At 39.8% G+C, this 17,835-nt stretch overlaps 1 protein-coding gene across 2 annotated transcripts in view; it reads left to right on the top strand.

Annotated features, from left to right (window-relative positions):
* Positions 1–17,835, top strand: part of TOX3 (TOX high mobility group box family member 3) — a 102,315-nt gene that overhangs the window by 57,041 nt on the left and 27,439 nt on the right. For both annotated transcript variants that reach the window (XM_044761338.2, XM_044761340.2), the window contains exon 2: positions 15,544–15,609. In XM_044761338.2, the coding sequence (XP_044617273.1) occupies positions 15,544–15,609 (66 nt within the window). The remainder of the gene's footprint in view (positions 1–15,543; positions 15,610–17,835) is intronic.

Raw genomic sequence — 17,835 nt, 5'->3', positions numbered from 1 at the left:
TAAAACTCTTGGAAGGACTTTGTTTAGTTAATTAAGTTTCTCTACACTAATTGGAGTCTATCAGGTTTGATGAACTTTAGTCCCCATTTAAAATATATTACATTGTGTTTAGTGTCAAAGATATGTTTTCTGCTTCAGTATTCCTGCTGCTTTGTAAAACTCCGTGTTATTATCTAGACCTAACATCATTTAGATTTCTCAAGACCAGGGTGAAGATTCCTAGGTCAGGGGCTGGCCTGGTGGTGCAGCAGTTAAGTTCACGTGTTCCACTTCGGCAGCATGGCATTCACCAGTTCGGATCTCAGGAGTGGACCTACACACTGCTTGTCAAGCCATGCTGTGGCAGGCGTCCCACATATAAAGTAGAGGAAGATGGGCACGGATGTTAGCTCAGGGCCAGTCTTCCTCAGCAAAAAGAGGAGGATTGGTAGTGGATGTTAGGTCAGGGCTAATATTCCTCAAAAAAAAGAAAAAAGATTCCTTGCTCAATATTTGCTACCAAGCGACACTTTATCTAGTTCTAGATGACCACATGAAGCATCATCTTCAGGTTCTCCCATTAGAAGTTAAATCTTATCCCTTTGGTAAAGTTACTTTTCTTATATTAAAAACTGCCCTGAATGGTAGAGGAAGCAACTTTAAAAAATTTTGCACAACAGTGGATGGGTGGGCACCTGGGCACGTGTTTTCAAAAGGCACATGCGGGGAGTTTCTGATTGTTCAGTGCTGGAATGAGGCAAGCCTGTCGGTGTTTTCTCAGCTCTTCTCTTCTAGTCAACACAAGAGTCAAGAACTTTGACTTAATATAACATATTTCCTGTTGTCTCTGGAGAGTTTATTTTCCCATGGAGAAATCTGATGTTTTGTTTTTTGTTTTTTTTCAGTTGTACATTAGGATAGCCAGCTTCACCTCTTTATAATCTTATTAAAGACAGAGAAAATTTGGGTGAGATGTGTAGTTTTTGAGGATGTGGGCTTTCTGTGAGTGCATATTTTGGCTATAGTGTGTTTAGACAGCACAGTGGAGAAGGGAACAGCTTATGGCGAATGCCAGATGGACATCCCTCATGGAATCTGTTACTTATCCCAGGAGCCCTATTATATGGGGTTTATTTTCAATATTAATCTTGATATGAAGGCAGCTGCAGTTCTTTAAAAAAAAAATCATACCTCTAACTTATTTTTGTGATGGCCAAAGAAATTTATAGATAGGCTTTATGATAGATCTTACTTTTTCCCTCAGTTATTAACCAGCACTGTGGAATGTGTAGTAATTTTTCCTTTGTGCCATATATATTCTTCCGCTAGTAGCAATGCGAAAAAAAATTCTCTTTCTAGGAATAAATGGAGTCAGTATAGGTTGATAATATGTGCACTTTGCTTGAGTCACCGTAAATAAGGTGCTAACAGTTTACTTTAAAGCCAAGTAATTTGCCTTTTTTTTTTTTAAGTTTCTAAACAAATATTTCTTCCCTCACTAGGCTGCATTTTAACTGTGGCATGTCAAGAGGGCTGGTATGTTTTTAGATAGTATTCACATACTGTCTTTAGGTTCAAATGCAGCCTCACTAATATCCCTTTATGATTGTTTTCGGATTTTTATGTCTGTTTTATCTCCTTTTTGGTCACTTTTGCATTTACAACTTGATATAATTCGCCTCCATATTGTTGAGTCACTCTTCTGAAATAGAATTTGATTTTTGCTGAAGTGAGTAAAATTTGATAGATGATTTAAGAAGAGCTGCTTACGAATTGCTGTATAATCATATCTTTTTAAATTCATGCAAGGAAATGTTTAAGGTAATCTTGAGTGTATTCGTATACAAGGACTGTTTGGGATTCCAAGAATAAAGTGCCTCCCTTATTTAGGAATACTTAAATTCATGGTTATTTTATGTAAAATGCTAAAATAAGTTTGTGCTGTATGGTAGATTAACACTGACATCTTGACTGAATTCCATTATTTGTCTTCAAGATGAAAGCCAACGGCTCCTACTTTGAAGGAATTTCATTTTATGCTTGTGTTTAAAGAACCATTAGCCTCATACTCAAACTAATTAAAATATAGGTCTGGGGGAAAAAAAAGCCCTCCTTCTAAAATAAATATAAGATAGAAAATCTTAAGTTGCCGATTTCAGAGTAGTTTGTTGGGAAGAAAGTAATTTCCCTCCCTCCTGCCTGGGACCTTACCAGAAGTGGGATTCAGAGTCTCGTGTGAGCCCTTTCCTCGGAAAGGTTTAGATAAATAAACAAACTTAACTGGTAAGATGCAGAGAACTAATGAAAGCTATATGATCACCCATCTGGTGAAACGTCCCTACAGAATTCAAGCAATCGTAAAATCACAGAAAAATGTATGTAATCAAGATATTCTTGCAGTGTGAGCGAAAGCTCCCCCCCATCACGCTCTGCAACACTAGCCCTGACGTGCTGCGATAGCCAGACCAGAGCCAGGAGCATCCGAGACTTGTTCGTAAACTTTTGGAAATGATAGATATGAATTAATAGACCTCATGTAATCCCTTTTGATTTAAATGATTATATATTATATATGCTTCTGAACTTCTTATCATTGATGACTTTTGAGTTAAGTAGGCTTACAACATTTGGTTTATCAAATATGATTGAAACTGGAAAATAAACACATTAAGTCACTTATGATTCTTCAGGAAGAATTTATAGGTTTATTGATCTTTTTTTAAATGTTAGCCTTAGAATATCATGTTAAACTGTGTCTATTTCTTGACTGACTTGCAGCAAGGGAAAAAAAAGCAACTGGGTATTTATATAAATGGAAAGCTTAGTAGCTGACAACCAAGTAGTTGATACACATTTGAAACACATTTAAGATAATCTTTGATTGCAGTCAATAATCTTCTAAGTAGATATATCCAAAGTCAGCATAATGCCCACTTGAAGGAAAAAACGCTGATTATGTTTGGATAGGGTAGAAGCAATGATCCTATAATATTTATTTTAAAATACTTTAAATATTTTTTGTTTATGCTTACTATATAGATTGATCTATATCAGGGTTTCTCAGTCTTGGCACATTTTGGACAGGATAATTCTTTGCTGTGGGAACTGCTCTCTACATTATGGGATCTCTAGCGACATCCCTGGCCTTCATCCACTAGACGATAGACGCACCCCCTAGTCATGACAATAAAAATTCTCTCTAGACATTGTCAAATGTCCTGGGGGTAGGGGAGCAAAATTGCCCCTGGTTGAGAATCACTGATCTGTATACCTAAATATTTATATCTGGATGTCTATATGTGTAGCTTCCTCTGCATCTATACGTTAGTATATTTGTTTCAGGCACCTGAACATGATGTGGTCTAAAAGCATTAAATTTTGGGCCGGCCCCGTGGCCGAGTGGTTAAGTTCCCGTGCTCCGCTGCAGGTGGCCCAGTGTCTCATCGGTTCGAATCCTGGGCACAGACATGGCACCACTCATCGAGCCACGCTGAGGCGGCGTCCCACATGCCACAACTAGAAGGACCCACAACTAAGAATATACAACTAGGTACCAGGGGGCTTTGGGGAGAAAAAGGAAAAAAGTAAAAATCTTTAAAAGCATTAAATTTTATACTTTAGAGATCAAAGCATGGAAGACAATCTAGGAAGTCACTGATGTTTTGATGGAATTCATCCCAAATCATAAGTCGAGGGGTTGATTGACATTAGAGAACATGTGTTGTACTGTTGGTTGGTAGAGTTTGGTTACTGAACTAAAGTAATTAGTTAAAATGTTTTCATTTAAAAATACTCAGGAACATTTTACTTAATTTGTTGTTCCTTTTTTACATTTAAATTTCATATGGTTGTGTAAGAAGTAAGGCCCAGGAGACTTGCTCAGGGCGGTCACTGTAAACGTGGAGCATCATTAGAGACCTTAAAGTTTGTGTTCAGCAGAAAGTCTCTAAGGTCCTTAGTCATTTGATTGCAGCATGAACTACAAAGTCTGGCAGTATGAGGAAAATAACTCAGATTTTATCTTATATGGCTTTCCATATATTTTGTTTTAAGCCTTGGCGGTCCTTTGGTAAACCATAGCAAGGGTTCATCTGAATTTGATGTGAATGGAGTTATGTGCACAGAAACATAAATGGCTTAGTTAGACGTCTTTAACCGCACTGAAGCTGCCATTTGCAAGTACCCTCGAGGTTGATCCTGAGGCTGTTGCATTATCAGTTGAGTACCTACTGTGTGCCAGGCCATGGTACTGCAGTGGCCAATGAGGCACATGCAGCCGCTACCCTGAAGGGAGGCAGACCCAGAAATAGATTATTTTAGCATGATGTGGAATGATGTACAGTTGTCTTGCAGCTTGGAGAAGGGGAATCCAGTCTAGCCAGAGGTCGACACAGTGGTGCCAAGAAAGGCTTTTCCAAGGAATTGTTTTCTGAGCATCCTTGAAGGTGATACCTACTGTGTTCACCAGTGAATCTCCTTTCTATAAACGAATTCACATAAAGAACCCATCACAGAGGAGAGCTGAGTTGTTATTTCTTCCAGGATGTTAGAATTTATCATGGGACACAGCCCTTTCTAAACCCGAGTGATATACTGCTAGTAAGGGAAATTTGCACATGTGTGTCAGATCTCTGGGGACAAGAGGAACGGGTCTTTCTGGTTCTTACAGTGACATCAAAGAAAGTAGCCACCTTCTCCATCCAGACTAAAGGCTACTCTTCACTGTCATTTCAGTGGTTTTCAAGAAACCAAAACAGACCAAGCACATCTGTTTTACAAGTTGCTATCATTATATAAAAGATGTCCATAGTTTGCCAATTACAATAGAAGACACACAGAATAGGCATTATTCTTACCTTCTGGAAGTTATACTCCGAATCTTATCTTCTGCTTATTGTCTACTGATTTTCCTTCTCTGTGTTTAGTCTTTCCTCCACCTACAAACATGTGCATGTTTCCTTTTATTGATACAGCATTTTTACAGACTAAACCTTTCCACAGTATAGGCAGTACATGCTGGCTCCCATTCCAACCCTCCCCCTGTCCTCTCTGCCAAGAATGCATGCATCCCCATTTCCTGGTCTGCCAGGCCCACTTTTATGACTTTAGGCCTTAGCCCAAGTGCTCTTGTCTCACAGGCAATCTCGTACACATCCTTCAAGACTCCACTCAGATAGATCCTCTTATTTGGAAACTGCTGCTGCCTTTGTAGGGGGAGTGCCGTGCATATATGCCTGGTATAGTGCCGGCCTTGTGGCGTCCTTGGTGTCTTTTCCATTAGAGCTCTGCTTGGGTGCAAACTGAGTCTTGTTCACATATTTTTACTCAAGATTAGCCGTTATGTCCTTTGTATTGTCTTTTATATTGTAGACAATAAATATTACATAAAATGTTTCAACCATCCATTTGTTTTTCCAGATTATCGAATTCCAACCTTTCTTGTCTCCTAACTCTCAGCTCTCTGACATGTATCAAGTGCCTCTCCAGTCTGAGACCCTTTGCTGGGGGCTTTGTGCTGTCTTACTTCTCCTTACACGGCCCAGTCCCTTGGAGTTCTGCCCTTTCGTCTTTAGGAATGAGGAAACAAATTCAGAGAGGTAACGTGAAGCAACTTACCTGATGATCCCCAGCCTGTAAGTGAGAGCGCTGGGATGTGAACTTACATCTCTCTGCCTCATTCATTTACTCATACACTCAACAAATAGATACTGAGCACCTCCTACCATGGACCAGCTAGGGCCGGAGGAAACGCATGGAACCCGATGAATCACTTTTCATCATGGACTCTCCACTCTAGTGAGGCGAGAGACAGTACAGAGACAGACAGCTAAATGCAGTGAAGTCAGGTAGTGACAAGTACCCCGAAGGGATATAAAGCAGAAGAATAGACAAGTGAGGATAGGGTGTGTGGGTGATGTCAGCCAAGCTGATCTGGGGAGGCCTCTGGGGAAGAGGAGATAGTAAGCAGAAAGCTACATACAGTAAGGGTAGACGGGAGGGGGGTCCTGGCAGTGTGGACAGCAGGCCCAGGGAAAGGATCAAGGAACAGCCAAGGCAGTGTGCCTGGAGCTCAGTGGTGAGAGTGGCCCTCTTAGGAGGGAGCTAGAGAAGGAACCAGCAGTCAGATCTTGTGGGAACTTGTAGCCCGTGGACAGGAGTTGGATTTTACCGCAAATATCATTGGGAAGCCATTGGAGTTATTTAAGTAGTAAAACTCTGCTGTACTGTCATATAACCTACAGCAGTTTGTAGAACAGATATGCTTAGTCTGTTTTGGTTTCTACAAGGCTCATTGAAATGTTAGTACAGACAGAAAAGGTAGCTTTATGTGCACTAACCCATTTAGCCCTCAACACTCCCAGGATGAGGCGAATGCTGTTCTTGTCCAGGTATTACAGATGGGGACACTGAACCACGCAGAGGCTGGATAGCTTGTGCACAGTTACATGGCTAGCAAGTAGTTCAGCGGGGATTTGAAGGTGTCCTTAAGACGAGTTGGGTGACTTGCCTCCTCTCCCAGAACAGTTTGGAGGGATTGGAGTTCAAAGCCAGTTAGTCTGACTCGTGATGAAATACTCTCTGTATTTCATTCTTCCTCCTGTTGCCTCTGCTGAGTCTAGACGTCTGCAACCTCATGCCATCCTTGAAGTGTTCTTAACTGGTTTCCATGCTTCCAGTCTTTCTCAGTACGAATTTTGGGCACCTCAGACCATGCATGTGCTCCAGTGTGGGTTTTACATCCCTCTACCTCCTGCCTCCAACAAAATCTTCCGTGGACCTTCTACTTCAGTACCTTTCAAAATATTTAGATTGGCCTTCAGGGCCCTCGAGAGCCTGGCTGTCTACCGTCTCTCCCACTTCCCTCCCCTTGTCTCAATACCTGGCACCTCCCCTGCGGCCAAATTGATCTCTGCTTTGTTCTTTGAACAAAGCCTGTGCACAGTTAGGTCTGCAGCTTCGCCCACGGCATTCTCTCTGCTTGGGACGGCCCCTCCTCCTGCCTTCTTCTTTGGGTCGAGACTTGTTCCTCTGAAAAGCCATTCCCTTTTGATTCCTTCTCCTAAACTTGCAGACCGTTTGTCAGTGTCACTCATTGACTTGGCCCTTAGGTTGATAGATGTTTTTGTCCCATCACCCTAACTGAGATGTCATCTCTTCAAAGCAACAGTCATATCCTCTACTTCTACTTCTCGAAATCTACAGAAAGGTAGATATATTCCCCAAATATATCCTATTAATTAGCATCTAATAGGTACTCAGTTAAGTGTTGGTACAGCTTTTGGGAGGAAGGAGATAAACCAGAATTACACAAAAGTTGTGGTCACTTAACAACATATGAGTTACCATTGCCTTTTTTTTGTTTGGTGTGTGTTTAGGGTAAATCGGCCTTCTTTTCCCATTCTCTGAATATTGGTGATGCTTGGTTGCTGGGCCAATCCCAAAGACTGCTCCGTTTTTGCTAAAAGGAAAACGTGATTTGGGAAGCTTCATATCTTCTCCTCTACTTATATTTGTTTTTCTGATATTAAACAAGTGCAGTTGGGTTTGAGAGGGTGTTTTTTTTTCTTGCCACTTCTAACTAGTCCAGATGGTTATGCAATTCACAGACTCAAATGTGTCCAGATCATGAAAATCCAAAGGCCTCCGTGTTTGGGTAGCGTCCATATGTTTAGGCATTGTTGTTCCTCATGTGGGTCCACAGAACTCGTTGAGGATCTGACAGTGGAGCTTGCATTTCCTGGTTGGTCCAACTGAGCATGTTCCTGTTCCTTCTTCTGGTGATGAGGGTGGGAGAGGGGGCGGATGGTCACCTCACAAATGATTGCGTTTTCCTATAAGTGAGGAAGGCGAGAAGAGATTGTAAAGACTCGAGCTACGCCTTTGTTGCTCCAAACAAAACAGCTTGTGCTGCATCAGCGTTTCAGTAAGATCATCCTCAGATGTATGGGAAGATTTGTTTAAAAAAAGAAATTTCCGGGGCTGGCCCCGTGGCCGAGTGGTTAAGTTTGGGTGCTCCGCTGCAGGCGGCCCAGGGTTTCGTTGGTTCAGATCCTGGGCGCGGACGTGGCACTGCTCATCAAACCACACTGAGGTGGTGTCCCACATGCCACAACTAGAAGGACCCACAGCAAAGAATATACAACTATGTACCGGGGGGCTTTGGGGAGAAAAAGGAAAAAAAAAATCTTTAAAAAAAGAAAAGAAAAGAAATTTCCACCACGTTACTCTAAAATGAATGAGGCTAGTAGTTTTCAAATATTACTGTGTTTCGAGTTCCTGAGAAGCTGATTAAAAATAGAGACTTTTAGGGCCCCTATTGCCTAGAGATTCTGAGACAGTGAATCCAGGCTGGGGCCAGTAAGCTGTGTTTTTAACAGGCATCTGGTTATTCTGTGGTCCCTAGCAGCCCACTTTGAGGAACGCTGACCTAGACTATAAAGAAAAAATATTAAAAACCAGAATATTTTAAATTAAAAAAAAAATCAGCCATCAAGTTTAATACTCAAATTCTTGCCCCATTGATGTTAGACTAGTGTTCTCTTCTCAGCTTTTTGCCTGCAGGTCAGAAGCTGTGTTGTTCATTGCAGCTTGTTTCCAGTCACTTAAGACACCATCCTTACACTCCAACCCCAGCCACGTAGGCCTCTATATCTTTTCTATAAAAGGGTTAGTGCATTTTCTAGAATAAAGATTTTTTTTTCAAGTGAATTAGCTCTAGTGTTTAAAATATTAATTTTATTAGAATATATAATTCTACCTGTTACCACTTTTTGCCCATAGGTGTGGTTTGTGGAGGGACCCATGATGATAGACGCTTGGTTTCTCCTTTTCACTTGAACTTCACGTGCTTATACCATGCCCTGCTTGGCTTGGAGAACAATTACGCATAACCATCATTTCACATCTAGGAATCCATTCATTCAGTAGAGGTTTACTGAACACCTACTATTTATCAAACACTCTTCTTGGCTCTGGGACATCAGTGTAAATAACAGACAACACATTCTTATCCTCATTAAATTTACATTTTAGTGGGGGGAGAAGGACAAAAACTATGTTATGTTATATAATATAGTTGAAAAGTGTTATGGAAAAAACTGAGTAGGGGAAGAGGAGTAGAGAGTGCTGGATCTGGAGGAGGGCTGCAAAGAAATTTTATAGGATAGTCAGAGAGAAGTTGACATTTGAGAAAAGACTGTAAAAGAGAGAGTGAGCAAGCCATGGGGATATTTGGAGGGATGGCAGTCGGGGCAGAGTGAACAGCCAGTGCAAAGGGCCTGAGCTGAGACCGTGTCTGGGGTATTGAAGGAACAGCAAGGAGGCCAGCAGGGCTAGAGGAGGATGAGCCAGGAGAGGAATGTTGGCCAAGGGTCCAAGAAGAAACGCGGGCCGCTGTAAGGTCTTGGGCTTCTTTGCTGAGTGAATAGGAAACCATTGGAAAGTTCTGAGGAGTGATGTGATCTGACTTAGATTTTCAAAGGATCTCTGTGGCTCTGTGCTGAGAGGAGACCGTTGGGAACGTGGGAGAGCCAGCGGGACCCGCCAGGAGGCTGTGGCAACGATCCAGGAGGGAATGCGTGGCTTGAGCCTGCGTGAATCTAGTGTAGGTTGTGACAAGTGATCAGCTTTGGGAATAATTGGGAAGATGAGCCAGCACAATCTTTTGATGATCTGATGGGGGAAGGGAGAGAGAAAGAGTGGATTCAAGGATAATTTTTGGCTCAAGTCACCAGCACTGAATCCCTTTCCCATCAAGGGACCTAGGGAAGGCTGTGGGTGGAGCAGGTTTGGGGAGAAGGTGAGGAATTCCGTTTTGCTCATAATGATGGAGATGCCTGTTGACATCCAAGTACAAGTGCTGTAGGCAGCTGTATATATGAGTCTAGCGCTCAGGAGATAATTATCTAGGAATTTTTAGCATATGGAAAGCAAATAATATTTTTGAAACTTTATTTTCTTAAAAAAAATCTTGCTTTGTATTTGAACCCATTAATGTATGTGTGCATGTATCTATGTGTGTGCATATGTATAATTATACATGCGTGCATAATTCTCTATATAATTGTAGTGTATACATAATGAGCAGAACAGTGTGTATATGTGTGTGTGAGTGTATATATTCTCGGGCTCATTATACCTCATAGCCCATTGTTTGCAGTTTTTTGTTTCCAGACTATTGTTAAACCCCTAACCTTTGGTATAGACTGTCTTTGTTCACTAAGTCATTCTTTGTTTCCTGGCGCTCCAGATCCACCCCTGATAATCATCAGTATTCTTATCAATTGTCATATTGGGCTTGTGTTCACTCTTTTGGGCTTTATATCTTGGAATGGATTACCACTGCTGAAAATGGTTAAAACTTGATTATCTCCGGTAAGTTCTTTTCCGCAGACTGGTTAACAGAGCCTTTGAGAGTGTGTAAACTTTGCAATGCAGCCTTTTCCATCATGTGACCGTGCTTGGCACACTTGATCCATGATGGCACAGTTCGTTTGTGTAAGCAACTTGACAGATGTCCTTACTGAGGCATCAAATTGGATGGTGTCTGCTAACAAATCTAATGGGAAAAAAGAAAAGAGAATTCGAAGGATTATCTTTTTTTTTTAGGATTAAATTTGTGCCATTTAGCTGTTTGAGACCCTGTAGTTAATGCTGCTTTCTTAGAAGTCTATACAATTCTTCACATGGGTGTCAAAATAATTTCAGTGAAAACGATGTTGTGTGGACTCATCAAGCTGAAGTATTCGTCTTGTCATTACAGATGGGTTATTGTCTGTGCTGTTCCAGTTTCTTCCAAGCCTTTCACCGGGCGAGCTACACTTAACCATCTCCATTAATTTGCTTTGGCACTTCACACGGTTAGACAGGCTACGAACACGATGGTCTTTAATAAATTTTTTTTTAAGTCCTGCAATGCTCCTTTTTAATTGATGTCCTTCATAAATTGTATTTGCCAAAGCTATAATTACTCATCAAGCAGCAAAAGCAAATCTACCTCTAAGTACAATGAAGATGTTCTTTTGTGAAATCATTAAGATACAGAAGTTCGACACGCAGAGTAATTTAGTTCTGCTTTATAATTATATCTTTGGGGATTATATCTTTGGGGATCACATCTATTAGAGCCTATCAAAGTGGAAAGGACTGATCAGCAGCGTACCTCCTAAATGCCCCTGCCTCACAGTGGCCATTTCCCCCACCACATAAGCTCTTTAAAACAGTTGGATTTGGCCTATTTCTTTCATAATGTTTTTATATGCTCTTCAGAGTAGTTAACGCTCTGTTTCAGCTGATATTCACTTAGTCTATCTGAAATGTTTTGTTTTGACTCTTGAAATCGCATAGAGGAACCTTCTATGGTTGAGGAGGCGGTCTTCAAAGGAACATTAATGGAGAGTTACCATCCAGAAAGTTTGGAAATGGGACAAATTAAGGCAATTTAGGCTGCATAATTTAGAAATTCTTATTTAGTTGATTCACAAAATTCATGAACTTTACCATGGTGCAAAATTTGGATATTATAAAGAAGGATTCAGGGAAAATCAAAGAATACTGTCAATAAAGAGTTGGGAACAAGGTTTCAAAGTGTGTTCCCACAGGGTGTTGTGGGGGAAACAAAAGCAAGTGTTCCACAGCAAATTTGCGGGGGAGGGGTTAGTGTCTCCCATTTACAGAAAGATATACACTCCATTCAAGCAGGAACCTTGTCATCCTGTTGACCATTTTGTCTCAGTGCCCCGCACAGTGCCTTGCACATAGGCACACAAACATTTGCTGAATGAGTGAAGTGCAGGGCTTCTCACAGCCTTTAACTTTATAATGGGCATTGTGATCATCAGAGAGGGCAGTGGTCTGCAGCCTTTCCCAAACTTACTGGGCTGTGGAACCCTTTTCTTGAGGAGTTTCATTAGCCGAGGTACCTTCCCAGACTAAAACCCCTTGGAAATTCTACCTTTGAGTAAGATCAATAAAAATAAAGTTTTAAGATTGAATTGATCACTAACTGAAATGTTTAAGGTTTTGTGGATGCTGGAATGTGGGTGATGGAGATGGTGAGGCAGGAGGGATGCCAGACCTCCAGGTTTGAATCTGTGACCTGGGGCCAGTGCGTGACCCCTCAAAGCCTCAGTCTGTTCATCCCTAAAATGGGGATAGTGCTTACATTTACCTAACTGGTTGTTGAGCAAATAAATTACATTTAGTCCCACTTTGGAAAGTTAAATGAAATAGTGTATGGAGAGGGCTTCACTGGGTGAACACTTACTGCTGTTACTGTCATTATCATCATGAAAAAAGTAAGTGAGAAAATTACTCCAGTTAGGATGGGTGCTTCTGAGACACTGAAGTTAAAAGGTGATCGACCTTTCTCCCTGCCTCCCTTCAGTGCTTACAATATGCCAGGCATTGTTGTTGGTTCGTGGGGAGAGAGTGGTGAACATAGTTAGGGCTGCTTCCTTCATGGACCTAGGGAGTTTTTGGTAATATAATGTGTTTACCAATGTCACTGTCTCTTAGAACATACAGCAAATTTAATTGTACACAATTTGTTTAAAGTTAATTGTTCTGAGGTCATTATATCAGAGATCTTCCCCAAAGGATCACTTTTTTTCTCAGAATCAGATCTGTTCTTACGCAAAACAAGTAAAGCAGGATTCATAGGTCACATTTTCAAACAAATAAAATTAAGCTAGCGTTACTAGATAAGGTTAAGCAAATGGAAAGTGATGTTCTTTTTATCCTGACCGGGTTAGCCACCCACAGCAGGGTGGCCAGATTTAGCAAATAAATACTCAACACCCAGTTAAATTTGAATCACAGATAAATAAAGAATGCTTTTTTGAGTATAAGTATATCCCAAAGAGTACATGAGACATACTTATACTAAAAAAAAATAAAAGTTGTTTACTGGAAAGTCAAATTTAACTGGGTGTCCTCTATTTTATCTAACTCCTCTTCCACTCTAACCCGGGGGCCCAGCCACCTGCGCAGGAGAAAGACAGTTGGCTGCAACAAGTCAACGTTTGAAGCCATCTTTGTAGAGGAGATATTTTACCCAAAACAGAATAGAAAGCTTTGCTTTTATTTGAAATGATTTATAACTGTTCCCGCCTGATCGCCAAGTGTTTCCAAATTAAAAGCCATTAATTAAGGCCTTATATAGATACAAAAGATATGCAAGGAGTGCTTTGTAATTCTAGCTCAGTCCTTCAGGTGAGAGCTTTCAAATTACGTGGACCACTGGAGCCACCTGCTTGACTAAACGCAGCGCGGCCGGCGTGTGGCTCCTGGGCGCTCCGCCTGCCAGCGTGGTTACTGATTCTTCTCATTTCTCCAGGGCAAATACTAATTAATGGATACAATTCACAGCTGATTAGCTGTAGTTTCTTCAGTAATTACATTCGCATACTAACTGTTCAGAAGAGGATTTCTAACCCAGTTCTTATTTCACTCTAAGCTTAATTTGTTTTTTGAATTGTTTAGGCGCTCAGTTTAATAGCCATTTTATTTTTCTTTGTTGTTTTAGGTGCTATTAGATAATAAGTGAGTTTAATCTTAAAAAAAAAATACTCTCTGATAATGAGCTGTTTGCCTTAAATGGATTTCTAATTCCTCCACAAAACCTACATTTAAGTACCTTTGAAATTGTGATGCAGGCTGTGGGCCGTTTGGGGAGCCGGGGTTGGTGCCGGGAGCACGCATGGTGACCCAGGTTCTCATCAACATCCAAAAAGAACATGTGGAATGGAAGCCTGAGATTTTAATTCTAGGATCATTCATTCATCAAAAATTCCAGGGCAGAAACCTATACTTTTTCTTGCATATATTTAACATTGTAGACAAATGGGGAAAATAAGTGTCTGTGCGTGTGCGTGTACCTGCTCCTGTGTTTTTAATTTTTAAATTATTTTTAAACCACTTTATTGAGTTATGATGGACGTACAAAAACTGTGCAAAATTAACATATACAACTTGATGAGTTTGGAGATGTCTCCATTTGTGAAACTATCACCACGTGTTTTTGGTATCGCATGCCTTTGGAGAAGCCAGATAAAGGTCTTTCTTAAGTGCTAACAAATACATCTTTCAGAAATCCTTAGGAAGATACTTATCCAAATGAATCTGCGGGCTCATTGTCTGCGTATATTTAGGTGTCGCTTTCCAGGGTGGGATTGGGCTTCTGTAGGCATGAGAGCCTTTAGTATCAATCCTGCTTAGTTCTCGGATCCCTGACATGATAAAGTGTGGCGCATCAGTCCCGCCTCTGTGCACGAATCCTACAGGTTCAGAGTTGGGGCCTGTGAGCCCCTTGGAAATAAGTGTTTGTGGGTTTATTGAGTGGAGGATTATGTGGGTCTTCCATATCTGTGTGTTTATGTCTATGTTTATTCTCTGTATTTATCTGTGTATCTGTCTTCATCTCTCTCTCTCTCTCTCTCTCTTTCTCTCTCTCCCCCTCCTTGGGAAAATTGTGCCTTTTACTTTAAATAATTACCAGCTCTATTTATGTTAGAGAATGGATATATTCATTTCACCCTTTGGAGACCAAACCTATGTGTTATTTGATGCATTAAAGGAAGGAAATAATACACTTTATAAAAAGAAGAGCATTCTTTTACCATTTAAAAATCATGAAAATAATATAGCTCCAGATAATTATGCTCACAGAGCCTTTCCATATTGCCAGACTGATAAGAGAATGTTTAAAGCAACAAAACGTGCCTACTTAGACCATCTGAACCTGAAAATACATTTCTGCCAAACTCCAAGTTTTACATTTTGATAACAGGTCTCTAGAAGTAAAGAGCTTATGTCTGAAATGCTGATACAGTCTTATTTGTGGTGGTATGAATGGGCTATTGTGTTAGGGAATTAAATAAAAATTGCTGTGTTCATAGGACCCTGCTTATTTTTTAAACCTCTTTGCACTTAATGTTACACTGAGAGATTAAATATCACTGTTTTCAACAGCACTGATGGATATAGATAGGTTTTAAACTCTGTTTGGAGATTTTTTAAAATATTCTTTAGTCTTATTATTTATTTATCTTCACGCCACACCCCGTTCACCAGAAAATAGAATTTGAGTCCTGGGAATTGAATTCTATTCCCTTAAATTCACATTTTAACCTACCCACACTTGTGACATCTGTTCTTGAAAAGTAAGCTGTGAAATCCCAACATGCTTTAAAAATGTGTCAAGGTGATTTTCTTGGAAACTCTTTTCCTTCTAACCTGACAAATGCCAGTTCATAAAAACTAGTGACCAGTTGGCCACATGTTTGTAATTGTCTGCCTTCGCTATTAGTCTTGATGAGAAAGAACACCGTTTTCGAGAATGATCGAGTTAGGTTAACTCCATGCTTTATTTTCTGAGGGAAACAGCCGACAGTATGTAGCATAGTGCTTTGAAAGCTCTGTCACAGTTCACATTCGCTCTGAGTAAAATCACCCTTTTATCTCGTAACACCAGCATTCTTTCCAAATCCCATCCGAGCATTAAGTAAACCTTCAGAATTCTGTATTATGCTGCATATTAACATAAAACAATCTGCTTTCTTTCAGTTTGGAAATAACAATAACTACATGAATATGGCCGAGGCAAACAACGCTTTCTTTGCAGCCAGTGAGGTGGGTGTCTGTCTTCATGTGTCTCTTCATGTTTTGTGTGTTACTTAGATCATTTAGAGGCTTGAAGGGAAAAGCAAAGTATTGAATTTATCTCTCTGTTATGTGGCACAAGGTAACGACTTTGGAGGTGAGACAAGAAAAACCTATTGGAAAAGAAAATAACCTGACAAGTCTTTATCACTTGTCCATGTGCTGTTACGAATGTTAGGTATTCACACACATCTCTTGATGAAAAGAAATATATATGCAAATGAAAGTAAATGTATCAGAAAGTATATAAAATCTATCTATCTTTCCAAACTATATTGGTATCTAAGCAGATAAGTAGTTATTTTGGAACCCAGGATGGGAGTGACTTTTAATAGAAAGTATTTTAACTTTACATAGGTCTGGGGATGATTTCAATAAGTTGCCGTGGTTTGGGAAACGATGTGGCAGAAGAGTTTTATAGTTTCTTAAGTCTTTGGTGAGAGTGATGCAGAATGAGTGTTTTGTTTTTTGTTAGATTCCCCACAGCCTAGTCTAGTGCCTGGCACATAGAGTGTGCTCAATAAATATTGAACGAATGAGTGAATGAATGAGTGGGCATGCTCCAAGACTTGGTCATAGCTGGGAAAAGTGGGTGAGGCATCTAAAGGCAGCACCGTGTGGGTTCCGAGTTTGTTTACTGTTTACCAGTGCAGATGCAATGGACATCTTCTTGTTGCTGTTTTTGTTGCTTTCCCTACTTACTGACTTAAGGCTGTTGTGTGGTCTTATTGGCCTGCCCTCCAGAAAAACCTCAATCTTGATTAGATCAAGAAAATGGTTTCCTAAAAATGGTAGACTATGTGAGATTTAAGATTTTAAAACAATAACAAACAGAAGTGAAATTGGTCCAAATGGAATATTTCCTCTTGCAGTTCCTGTAATAAAAGGTCTTCATTTTCCAGGTACATTCAAATGTAGGAAACTGAAGTAGCTTGACCCCAGAGAATGAAAATCATAATGGCTTTGTAAATGATCTTGATCTTGGTACGGGGAAGCAAGTGGTACGAAAGAAATTAACTTTGAGAAATTACTAGAAAAAATGGGGAATCAAGAATTAAGGGTCCTCGTAGATGAATCATTTTTACAGTGACCGTCATCTCTCTAACCAAGAAGACAGCCTAGATAAGGGAATATTGTTTGGCACTGGCTGCTGTGTTGTTTGTGATAATGAACACAAACCCCATCTGTAAGGACAACATGATGTTTCATTCTGTAGGATTTTTTTCCCTACATTTGAATCAAACATTGATGAAAGCTCTACTGCCAGCAGCTGTTCAGAGACAATTTAATTCCAGCTGTGATAATTCACCGTGTCAGACATTGGCTGTTATATGTTGATACAACAGTTCTCCAGATTTGCATTTTTATCAAAAGGAACAAATGTTTTGAACATTTCAGTACAGATGGTATTTAACCATGTACATACTACTTTAACATGTTCAAGGTAAACACTGGAAAGTCAATATCTGTAAAAAGTAATTGTATAAACTCCAAATGATTAATCTGATTTTGGTCATATGGCATAGTTGTAAAAATGAGTCTCTTTTTTTGGTGATGTCTTATATGATTATTTTTATAATCTCAGGTAACCAGTGATTTGGTTACTGTTTTCTCTAAGGAATAATTAACTTTATATTTAATATATCACCTCTCTTTAAAAGTGGTTTAAGATTTTATTAGCATTTTCTTGGTTATATATTATAATATAATTTTCTAGTATTTTATTAGGTTATGATATCGTATTATACTAAATCCTAACTTAAAATTAATTTATCTTTTGACAAATTATACTGTAGGGACATATTCTGTATGACATCTCTTTCTATTCCTTAGCAAAATAAAAATGAAAACCTCCTTAATTTTGACTGCCTAGCATAGGACATGCTTTATGGTAGTGTTTGAGAGGTAATCTTACGTAATGATTTCACTGTACACTTTTTCTAGAACAAAAAACGAAGCCCAAGTAATGTTAATGTGCTCCGTTATAGCATGTGCCTAATTTCCCAATCACTGCATTAAAAGTAAATTTATTTGGTTTTTTAACATTTTAATGAGTGCAAACTAATTCAAGGAGACTTGAGGTTTGATGCTGTAGAGTCGAAATTCTGCCTGAAACCAATTCCCTTCACATGGCTGTTGCCTTGTGGCTAACACTGTGGGGACTAGGATACTCCGAGTTTGAAATTCACACATTTG

The sequence above is a fragment of the Equus asinus genome, chromosome 28 (genome assembly GCF_041296235.1).
Source record: "Equus asinus isolate D_3611 breed Donkey chromosome 28, EquAss-T2T_v2, whole genome shotgun sequence".
Lineage (NCBI taxonomy): Eukaryota > Metazoa > Chordata > Mammalia > Perissodactyla > Equidae > Equus > Equus asinus.
This window is presented reverse-complemented; position numbering and strand designations above follow the sequence as displayed.